Source organism: Prenolepis imparis, unplaced genomic scaffold (genome assembly GCF_030444845.1).
Source record: "Prenolepis imparis isolate NDT839.2.m4 unplaced genomic scaffold, iyPreImpa1.0 SCAF_1, whole genome shotgun sequence".
NCBI classification, from domain to species: domain Eukaryota; kingdom Metazoa; phylum Arthropoda; class Insecta; order Hymenoptera; family Formicidae; genus Prenolepis; species Prenolepis imparis.
This window is the reverse complement of record NW_028141159.1, coordinates 6,232,208-6,244,516: the sequence shown is the minus strand read 5'-3', so window position 1 is coordinate 6,244,516 and position 12,309 is coordinate 6,232,208. Positions and strand designations below refer to the sequence as shown.

The 12,309-nt window shown below is 32.8% G+C and overlaps 1 protein-coding gene and 1 long non-coding RNA gene across 6 annotated transcripts in view; one reads left to right on the top strand and one right to left on the bottom strand.

The window, feature by feature from the left end:
- Nucleotides 1–12,309, top strand: part of Mxd (MAX dimerization protein) — a 43,473-nt gene that overhangs the window by 13,949 nt on the left and 17,215 nt on the right. For all 5 annotated transcript variants that reach the window (XM_083051747.1, XM_083051757.1, XM_083051730.1 and 2 more), the window contains exon 5: nt 11,134–11,248. In XM_083051747.1, coding sequence (XP_082907873.1) covers nt 11,134–11,248 — 115 coding nt within the window. The remainder of the gene's footprint in view (nt 1–11,133; nt 11,249–12,309) is intronic.
- Nucleotides 1,925–9,670, bottom strand: LOC145943771 (uncharacterized). The gene is made up of 3 exons (XR_014426575.1): nt 9,384–9,670; nt 2,784–3,078; nt 1,925–2,230 (listed from the first exon to the last, which is right to left on the bottom strand). It is a non-coding gene; the product is annotated as an uncharacterized LOC145943771 (long non-coding RNA).

Below are 12,309 nucleotides of genomic sequence, written 5' to 3'. Positions count from 1 at the left end.
CAATTTGTCACAATTGACAACATTATAATTTTAATAATTTTGTATTTTATACTTAATATTTATATTAATTTTACATTTAAATTATTTGAATTATTACGCACGCAAATCAGTAACACTTCAGCAATAGTTTACGTTCAATATTTATAAGGCTTTATATAATCTTCTGTTGAATATTTATTATGATTCCAAAATAATTTTATAAACGTACATTCATTGTTTACGAGTTTTTTATCTCATGTCAATTTCCTGTTTTGCTTTCCGCCGTTTTAAAATCGCCGAATACAAAATATGTAACATGTAAACAATATTTTTATTATCTTGATTTTTGAGACACAAACAAAACTGACAAGATATCATTTTCATTAGTTATCATGAAGAGACACGATATTTTGGTACAGTTATCATATAATCTATCTTATTATCGCGCTTATCATCGATCAGATATGATAAATTCGATAAACGAATCGCGCTTCTAAACAATGTGATTTCAAGGTGGAGGTCGTTCGAACTGCGCGATTCCAGAATAGTTTCTCATAGTAGTTCTCTGCACGAGAGCCAATCCGATCGATCTCTCTTCCATTTCCACCCGGAAGTGAGGACGCGATGAAGGGAAATCGAACATTCCCCCGCCGCATATACAGGGTGTCTCGCGAAACAGTCGATGAACTTTTCCAGCAGATTTAACGAGTCATTCAAAACCAAAAATATCGTATTTATGCGGATATATTTTCATTTATTTAATCCGCTAAAATAACGCATGCAGTAAAATAGGTTTTTAATTTGATGTCTGTTTTTTTATCTACTGTTTTTTTCTTTCGTCGACAGAATTATCAGTGTCACGAAATAAATCCTCTTTCAAGTTACCGGTCAATCCAGTCCTAAATAGTTCTATTTTGGCCATGGTAATCGAGTCACGTGACTCGTGTTTTATGGCAAGTGACAAGTCGCGCGCGGGTGGACGATTCGAATCGGTTCGTGCTAGAGGTGCGAGTCGAGTCAGCGAAAGCTTGCGCAATACCTGACCTATTGTGCTCGTTAAGGACATTCGGGATCAGCTATTGGATAAGATTCCTTTCTCCCTTATCCTCCATCTCGTCTTTATCATCCCGCTTTCCTACTCCTTGCCGCGATGCGAGCGACGTCGTCCTCGGGGATATACCCCTATCGGGAGCTGAAAGGGATTGGACCTTCAGGAAGGAAACCCAACTTCCAGTCGTGCTGAAGGACCTCCACCTAATTCTATGGGACAGAAGTCTCAGGATTTAGAGCGGAGGTGCACTTTGGGGATTCCTCCCTTCCACCCCCTCCCGTTATCCCACTCGCTTCCTTAACGATCAAGTAGGTCCTGCGAAGCCAGCAGGAACGTCGGGATCATCGCCTTGTCCGCAGATTCGCCTTAGAAACGGATTTTTATGAAAGGAATTCAGGGAAAATTGGGAAGTAACACGTTGGCGGCTACGCTGTGAATTGTATTCTTAAGTAACAACTTTTTGGTCATGATTCTTTAAAAGCTCTTCTAAATTTTTCGGTAATATATTGCTCGAAATAATTGGGGATTATTTTTTTTACTTCAAATAGTTACATCATCTAGCAGATGTCTGCGAATTTTAGTTTACATTGACATATCGTTTAAGTATATGATTTAGTTTTTGCAAAATGCAATCTCTCAAATTACAGTAATTTTATGGAAAATTAGAGAGAGAAAATTGGAAATATTATCGTACAATTTTTTTTTTAAGTTCAATATGGCTATGATATTAAAATTTTTTAATCTAAATTTTATGAATATTTTCTTTTTTCTAATAATAAGAAAAAGAAAAAACTGTAAAATTTTTTTATTACATTTCTGATAGTTTAAAGTTCAGTCGTTTAAGATATCTAATATCGAAATCTGAAAAGTTGCGAATGCTATCATATTGCATTTTGTAGAAAAAGTCGCGGGTTTTTTTGCCTTTTTTCGTCTTTCTTTGTTATTTGATGCGAATTCTCAGCTTTCGAAATGATGATTGATTTCTTTTTTTTTTTTTTCTTCTCAGTTGTATAGATCGTATCTAGGAAAGATTGTGTTCAATAGATCGTGCCAACTGGTATCCGGAGCGGAGTGTCGGTCTCTATTACTTTTTTCTTTTTCTTCTCCTTTTTCCTCTCCTTTCCGTAAAATCGTGTGGCACATCGTAACCTTTCATGACACCTTTTTTCTTTTCTCTTTGTTCTCTGATTTTCACGACGTCTGTAAAATCATTAGTTAAAATTTTTCAATATTTAAACAATTTTTAAAAACTTTGAACTTGATATTATACTTGAACAATTTTTAATTTAATTTAAAGTTTGCAATTCATCTGCACAATATGCTAAATAAGATTCACATTATGCTCGTATAATATTACGCATTTTATTTATTAAGTTTAATTATAGTTAATGTGTCTAATTTGAGATTCAAATTTGAAAAATGTTTGAGGAGAAAGACATACATATGTATATAATGTTTAATAAATTATAATACAATTAACAAACAGTTCTCGTGAAAGAACAAATAAATAATATAAAATATATTTTAATATAAAATTATATTTTAATATAAAATATAATTATAGTGTAATATTATATAATATATCATATTTAGCTAATATTCTTTTGAATTACAAAAAAGCTGAATTTACAAAAGACCTGCTATTTGAAATCAAAATTATTTGTCTTGAAAATTACAGGATATATACATTAAAAAAAATTTTTTTTCTAACTGATTATAATCTGATATATTGGACACGCTGTGTTATTCATACTTGAAAGCGGTTTTCCAAAGACCTAAATGTGAAACTCGGACGAGTCTCTAAGTTCTATGCCGTTGGACGCAACCCAACGTGATGTGTATACCGTGCCATTGCAATTGCGTTGTAGAGTACATCGAACCCGCGCAGGTGAAAGTGAACTAAAGCGGTATCCTCGCATATTCGTTCGTTAGACGATTGGTTCCTAGATTTGTGAAATCGTCAGCAATCCAAAAGGTTAAGCCCTGCGTCGATTTGATGAGACAAAATCGTGTTCTTTTCACCATCAACGTTATTCCTTTACCGTATTCTGCGAATGAAAATTTGCATTAGAATAATGTAGCTTTAGGTAATATTGAAATTACATTTGAAGTCAAATTTTTGTCAGGAAGATTAAAATGCATTCTGCTTTCAGCGCGTAGAAAAACTTACAAACCGAGATAATAAGATATTTTGAAATCAAATAGTATAATCAAATTTTTTCAAATAATTTTATCTATGACTTTTTTTTTAAATTGCAAAGATGATTTTGTGATACATTTTATGGAAATATTTGTAAAATTATACAGAGTAAAAAGGAGGGAAGGGCGAAAAAATTGAAATGCTCATCGTCGTGCTTTTTTTCAACTGCAACAAATATTGCATTTGACCTGGATCGACCTATAGACACGTTATACGCGATTATCGGAGTCTGGCTAACGGTCGGACGTGCTCTAGCAAGTAACTGTATCGTTCTAGAAAACATAGTACGTGCTCGGTGAGAGGTTAACTTAGGTTATTTGTGTTCATCCAGAAGCAACGAGAAAAAGAAGGGAAAATAGAAAAAAAATTGTTTGTTGAATAATGTTGCAATAACGATGCAACAATGTTCATATAAACATATACATTGTTCTTTATAAATTCAATTTTTGTATAAAAAGGTCAAAGCTTTTTACGAAATGACTAAATTTACATGAAAAACTTGCGACATATCTATATAACACCATATCTTCATAATTTTTAGTGCTAAAATTTTCTGTTTGCTTTTATACGTTAATATTAGACACTAACATGTTTAATAAACAACAAGAATAGAAGACTTTAAGAGAGGAAATTAAAAAGGAACACGTAGCCATTGCTTGTAATGTCAGATAATATTCGTGAGGTTCTCTAATCGTTGCGGCGTGTAACTCGTAATCGTAACTCGTGACAGTCGTGCACTTTTGTCCCTCTTACTTGACCTGACTCAAGCCACGAACGAAGTCAAGAAAATCATTCGTGGGTATAAATGATCATTTGGTGTCAGCCATATTTTTTTCATTGAGCTTTTTATTATTAATCTGATTTTATTATTATGCTCTATATACATTTCATTGTTGAGATGAACAACATATTATATTAGGATAACACACATAAAAAAAGAGAGTATATTTTATTTTAAATATAACAAGCAAGCTTAACTAAAGCAATACATATATATTTTTTTATATTTTTCGAAAATAAGGGCCAACTTGATAGAGTTTATAATGAGTACTAAATGCGGAAAAACGACGATGTAAATTTGAAGAAGTACACTTTTGTATGTGTCTGTGTGTGAATTTTGCAATACACAACATTCGTATTAGTATGTTTTGAAGTTTTCTTTTTGAAAAAAGTTTTCTACATACAAGATATATTTAATCCAAAGATCCAAAGAAAGTCTTTTATTAACAGGATATAATTCTGAAATTATAATTTTGTGGATTAATAAGAAAGCATTCGATATTTTGAGATATTCTCTTATACATTATTATCTTTATTTCTATTTCTATCTATATTTGATCGTATTAAGAAGAGAAATACATCTCGAATCAAGGATATAGGAGTATGAGAATGGATACATTGACGGGGCGGGGGAGGCGGGGAAAGCTTTACGCTCGAGTCATGCATTGAATAAGTCATGAAGGATCCTGATGATAAGCGTGCGATTTTATCATTCGGCGAGAAACCGTGCGACTGCGCAATGGGAACAAAGTGGATGAATGTTATGCATTACAAAATTCACAAACACAAGTATATTTTAGAATTTATACATCTTCTACGCTGAAACGCGCTTATTACAAACTGCCAGATTAGTCCTTACTTTCAAAAAATATTATTGATCGTTTTGATTATACTTGTTTACACTTTCTACGTTTAAAATAAAACAAGTATATTACAAAAGCATATAAAAAAATGTGCTGTAAAAATACGCGAGATAAGTATGCTGTAAAAGCCAAAGAGTTGAGCTGTATTTGGAATATAATATCGCTGGAAAAGATAAGACGGTCGCGAATTTTTCCTGCTCGCTGGCTCTTCGATGAACCTCAAACGAGACTTTGAGGCGCAATGAAAGTTTTATGAAGGAAGTACGAGAAGAACGAAGAGTAAGAAGAGAGGCAGCCAGCCGAGTGAGACTCCAAATTTTACGATCAACAAAGTCTTATTCTCGCATCCAGGAAAAGCGAAACGACTTGTCAGCCAATGCTTGGCTTTTCTCGATTCAAAAAGTTTTTGAGAAGCAAACTTGAAAGGGAGGAAGGAGAGGAGAAGCGGTTTGGCATGTGAATGAAGAATTGCGTTATTCATAAATTGAATTGAAAATATAAAACTAGCATAAAAACAAGATTGTTATAGATTCAGAAAAATATGACGGAAAGTTGTTTTCGATTATTATATTTTAAATTGTATTATAATGCAAATTTTATACTTAACGAAGAAAATAAAGAAAAAATGAAAAAAGAGAGAGAGAGAGAGCGAAGCTAATAGATGCAGAGAAAGAAAAGAGCAAAAGAGAAATAAACGAAGCAGCCGGAGAGAAGGGAATACGAAGAGAAATAGCCGGCACAATCACGTGCGGGTTCGAGAGGTCAAGATCAAGTTGCCGAGAGAGATGCGATCTGGAACCCGCGAATACAGAGAGAAAAGGGGAGGTGCGACGAGAGAGCGTGGGAGAAAGGAGGAGAATAACGCGCTCTTCTGTGCCATCGACTTTAAAAATAAGATGGCAATCGGCCAATGCTCCTATTTGACTATACATGATTTTTTTTGCCAATTTTTGCTTTCCTTTCCGCCTTGTAGACGTTAAAATGTGATGTTGCACGGTAGTTCGATAATAATCGGACAAGAACAGTTACATTTCGCATAGTTTCAAATAAATCTAATAGGCATAATGTTTAATGTTACGTTGATTATACACAGAGAGAATTTTTTCTTAAAATTTACCTTGAAAATCATGGTAATCGTGGTAAGGAAAACAATATAGTATGGAAAGAATTTTATGCGAATTTCTCTGATTAATATTTATCACAATAAAAATAATAATATCTATTACAATAAAATATAAAATATGTTTGATTAATTTTATTATGCAGTAATTTAGTAAAATAAATTTAGTAAAATTAATCAAACATGTTTTACATTTTATTGTGATAGATATTATTATTTTTATTGTGATAAATATTAATCAGAGGAGTTCTCATAAAACTCTTTTCATACCATATTGTCCCACAATTACCATGATTTTCAGGGTAAATTCTAAGAGAAAATTCTCTCAGTGTATGGATTTTATGGTTCTTTATATAAAAAAAGGAAAGAGATAAGATAGCACGTACTTTCAATATTGAAGAAGATGCGTTTATCTCTAAAACCCTTTGGGTACGTGGTTGAGATAGCTAGTCAGGGATCGCTACTCCGAATTGGGGAGTCTTAATGAAGGCACGTGCGGACTCGCCTTTGTCGCTCGCTAAAGATTTCGGCACAGCAGACGCAGCTTAATTAAGCGAAACCAGTATTACATACAGTGCTGTCCGTTCTGCGTTTACACGTGTCAGTGAATACCCACATGAATGCGCATTCAATTATAACGGGTGTTTCAAATATAATCGCAGTTATAATAGAGTCACCCACGTATTTAAATCTTACATATTAATATTCATTTTTCTTATGTTACTGTACAATTTTTTGAAGTATGAATTTTATATCTGCAATTCGATTTTAATGTCATACGGATTTACTATTCCTCCTCCCTACATTTTCTTTACAAATTTCTATAATTTAAAAAATTGCCAAAGTTTTGCAAAAATTAAGCATTATCGTAAGAGATCATTTATCAAAAGACATTTACTTTAGAATATTTTTTTATAGTTTTTTTAATGTACAGAATCTCTGACATAAACAATGTTATATTTAGTATATTTTTTATATGTATATTGTATTCAATGTGCTGGGATCGCTACAATTTCACGTGACAAATTAAAAATTAGTCTGCGAGAATATCGTGACGCAGAAATTCAAACTATTTTTAGTTATATGAACATCTGTTTCACATCGCATTTTGAATGGTTATTATAATCTTGCGCGATTAACTGTGAGTCAAAGATGAGTGGGAAACGAGGGAAGGTCTCGCGAAAAGAAGCTTGCAGAGATCTGAGGTAAAGCTCGACTTTAAATGGAATCCCGTTTTAGGAAGCTGCATACAGTTTAATTAAGCCAGACCCATTTCGCTTGTGTCTACAAACGGTATTTTGCAGTAATGCTTCGACCATCTCTCTCTCTCTCGTTCTCCCTCTTTCTCTCTTGTGCATGCGCGCTCTCTGTTCAACCTTTCTATAGAATGGGCTCTAGTTGAAGGAAGTCCAAGTTCGCCTAAGTCTCGACTCTCGAGTGTCCGTCCTAATGAATTGCTAAACTATCCCGAATCACCCCTCAAACGAAAGCTCGTCTTGCTTGAACGGCTGCGTGCGCTTCACTCAATTCCGTTGAATGCTCGATTAATCAAGGGTAGTAATTTCGATGAAAGTGAGAAAAGTTTGCAAAGTTGAAAAAATTCCGTCAGTCAATAATTAATAAAAAATTAGATTACAATTAACTGATTGATATTAATTTCAAGAAAACATTTAGCTTTAATCCAAATAATTAATTTTTTTTTTATAATTTATTCTTATACACTTGTGTGTAAAGCTTTATTATTTTTTAAATTTATTTAACAAGCAAATTCAGGATTATTGCATTTCGAGAGCAATTATATTATATTCAAGAAATTGTTTGGTGCACAGTTGGAAAATTTGTGTTTTCTTGTTAGAAACGGTCCCCGTTAAAATTTTTGTGTTAAATATTTAACACATTCATGTGTTAAATTAACATATTGCTGTTGTGTTAATTTAACTCAAATGTTAAATTATTAAAATAACTGAAAAAAAGTGTAAAAATAACACAATGTGTATTTACTTTTAATTTTACACAAGAAATATGTTCGATATTATTAGTGACAAGATTTATCTGTTAAAATTTACAGAAAAAAATGTTCATTTTACTTTATAATATAAGTGGGGATGATAAAATGTAAAATTAACAATTTTTTTAAGTTAATTTTCACATTAAAACTATGTTAATTTAACACAAAATTTATTTCAAGTTTATTTGAAGTTTGCATTTATTTTATGTTAAAATATTAACACAATATTCGTGTCATCATTTAACATATCCGTATTATGTTAAATTAACACAAAAATTTCTGTGGACCGTTTGGGACATGTGATATTTGTTAAATTTAACACAAATTTTTCAACTGTGTATCAATATTGTTATTGTTTTATATTTTTGATCACTTTATTCTATATAGTATTTTATCTCATTTTATTCAAAATCATTGAATATGTTTGAGATATCTTAAGGGGCAATAATTATTAATTCTAAATTTTTTTTTGGTTGGAATCCTTTATAGATATTTTTTAAAAGTATAAGTGTAATAGATAACAAGTTTTACCGCTTACAATTTTAATATTAATTATCTGCTAATATGTCTGGAAAGACAAAAATTCAGTAGAGTATAATTAATTAAAGATTAATTAATTATTCTATTATATGCGATATATATAAATTATAATTTGATTACTAATATAGCTGCTAAAATAATGAAGGTTAATTGATTATATACTCTAAGATTCTCAGAATAGCTAATCCTTTCACAGTTTAATGTCGCAATAAATAATATATATATATATTACGTAGGAACTAATAATATATAATCCCTATCACACATAGCGTGATTAGTACAATTATGAAGTTGTAGCATTAATAATTAATTGTGTAAGCCAGAAAAGAGACTAATACAAATAAAAATAGAATAAAAGAGAGAGAGAGAAAGAGAAAGAAAAAGGCAAAAAGAGTGAAGACAAGGACGAATGACAAATGTGCAACAAGGGGGTGATGATGCAGCAATGTGGTGGTTTGGTTCCCTTCTGGCAAGAGGAGGGAGAAAATATCGTAGCGGGGGGTAGAAATAAAATTGCGAGGCTGTTTACAGGCGGCTGTTAAAGCGATCTAACTCATGGCCGGCCATTGCTCCCGCCAGGCTTGGCTACGCACTTGCGACGTTATTCATACTTTGTACAGGTCATCTCAAATGTAACTTTAGTTTTGTAACTCAAGAGAAAAATCAAGTATTGCTTCTATATTTAAATTCTAAATCGTCGATTAATTAAAAGAAAAGGTTACATTTATTTCACGGTCGCGAAATACGGGAGCAATCGCGGACGCACAGCAGCTCAGAAAACATTTTTTCAAATTGAAGAAGAAGAACAAATGGGAAAGAGAGTGTTATATACGTGTTCTCACTTCAACATCCTCGCTCGGCGACTCGCAGGCGAACTCAACTGTTACTTCGCTTGCGCACGTTGCACCCCAAGGCATTCTGCCCTTTGAGGGCAATTCCCTCCTGATCCGCATTCCCGCTTTCCTAACCACTTGCCGAAGTAAATTCAACGACTCTAACGCGGGAATTCCGCGCGAAGTATTTATTCATCAGCGTACCCCTGGTACGCTGAACACAGCCGTTACAAGAATTTCATAATGCTGCTGTCACGCGCTGTGCCATTGATTGAAGGATCACCTTTCCCCTTCACCTTCTCTCTTCCCCCTCCCTCGCTTGCCGTTAATTTCCTGCCACCGCAAAAATGTTGCCAGCGATCAGGAATGATGAGGAAGCTTCTATAGTATCCTGCGAAACGATTTATGCAAGAAGATATTTTCAGCAGCATTTTAATTTAGAAGATTTTATTATTTATAGAATAAAAATGGACAATAGTCAGTAATATATATTTTTTTTTAATTACAAAGATTACTTAATATTATTGATTACTTAATATTATTGATTAAAAGGCGCGTATGATTTGTGCCTCAATATTCTCGATGAAGAAAGTCGTTCGTGCCCTGAGTGAGAAGACATTCGATGTTTCCGGGACATTTTATGAGTATATATGTCGAGTATATGCCTAGACAGAAAGACATAGGGACACGTGGATAGAAATGTGTCTACGCTTAAAACGCGTCCACTTCGCTGCTTGCAGGGTATAATACCGTTTGATGATGTCATTAGAACTGACTTATTGTTTCTCGTAAAATGTACGTGCAAACATGCCATCTCTCTCTTTCTCTGGATGGTTTTCTTATTGTTAATTAAGCTTTATTCACACGTGTCATCGGGAGACATCCTTCCCAACAGGATATTTAATGCAAAAAGAATTAATAAAAAGCCGACAGTTTTATTTTCAAAGAACTTTTAAATCGTCTTAAATTTTATATTTTTTAAAATCGAGATTATAAAACTTCACAGTTATTTAATTGAGATTAAAATTGTAAGAATGGTGTTAATAATGTTAAGGGATGGAATATTAAGAAATTTTTAATGATAGCAGAATCCTTTAAATATATGTAATATTAGATTATATCGATGTTCTAAAAGTTTATTATACATCTGTCAAATAAAATTAAGTTAGCATTGGGTCTCTTAATACACGTCTTCCATTTTGAAAAAAAATTTTAACTAATGCTCAGATTATATTAACTTTATTTGACAGAAAATATAGAAAAGCATGATAAGAAATCTTATACAATTTAATATTATAAATATTTGGAAAACATTTGCAATTTTTCGATTTTCTTTTAATTATTTTTCCAATTTCTTTTTTTCTATCTTTTTTTATCTTTTCTATTTATCTTTCTTTTTATTTTCTTTTTTCTCTGAATCCACCTTAATACGAAACTTCCGCGCTCTCGTTCTTCCGTCATCTCGGTCTCTATTTTCTAGGATGGTAGCTATAAACTGGTCATAAATTTATAATTAAACGCCGCTAATAGCGCACGCAGCATACACGTATCTTTAAGTATCTTGAAAGTGCCGCCGAAAGTAGACATCATTCCAGGCTGATTAAAACATCATTTTAAGATAAAACTTCTTAATGTTTTAATCGTGATTTTTTGAATACAAGATGACGTGCATGTCGTCTGATTTTAATATTAACGTTGATAATACTTTTAATAGTATATAACAATGTTACAGTTGTAACGAATTCTTTTTCTGTTGCAGGAGAGCTCACCTTAGGACTTGCCTCGAGAAGTTGAAGCTGCTGGTACCACTTGGGCCGGAAACTTCGAGGCATACCACGTTGGGCCTTTTGACCAAAGCCAAGCGTTTTATCAAGGTGAGTTTGACTGATTTTATCAAGGTAGACTTAATAAAAGATTGAAAACAGGTCGTAGAAATATAAAAGATTAAAAGTCTCAGAAGACACACACAGATCATTCTTTTATTCTTCTAACAACTAGTGATCACCTTATTGTTAGACTGGTACTCAGAATTCGTCATACGATATAATATGTAATAAGAATGAAAAATTATCATTTTGAAAAAAAATTACAAGATCAGGGATTCGAGAACAGGCGAGATGTAATCGGTGGTGCATTTCGAAACTTATTGTTTCTTAGTTAGAATAAAGTTCGGAAGAAACAAATGGGAGCGGAGAAAGAGCCACGCGGTATAAAGAAAGGCAGAGCAAGAAGGTGTTGCAGCAAACCGAGTGGCGACACACACAATGGATGCGTAGTTAGTAAATTACAGACTGCCAGGGACAATGGCGTGCGTACCGTGTGAGTGAATGCGTGTGCGCACGTCGGTGTTTTCCACGCAGTCTACAGGGTGATACGGATAAAAATATACACGGATTCTAACAGGTGACGAGGGTGCTAAAGCAACACGCTTATCTCTTGTTTCCGTCAGCAATCGACTTTGTAAACAGTATTTAAAATATACACTTATTTGTACGTTCACTACATACATATGTACATATGTATATAGTGTACATTCCGTTTGTGTATTCTCAAAGTGTACTTAACGTGATAATATGACTTCCTCGTTTTTTACTTGAAATTGTTTTATTTTTATTTTTTCGAGTTTTTTAAGTTTTTCCTTTGTTTGACGAACAAAAAATATCTTAAATATTTTTGATACAAATTATTATTTTCAGAGAGAAAAAAATTTTAAGGCTAACTGAAAAGAAATTTTGATAATAAAACATATATATAGATATGAAAATTATTAACTTAAATTATTACACAATTTCAATAAAAATACTCGATTAATATAAAAGATAAATTGCTGATATAATTTCTCGATCATCTGTTAGAGGACTTGTGCACTTGTGCATTCGCAACACCTTGTAGAATGGCGAGCAGCAGTGCGTATCCACCGTTCATTCGTGCATGC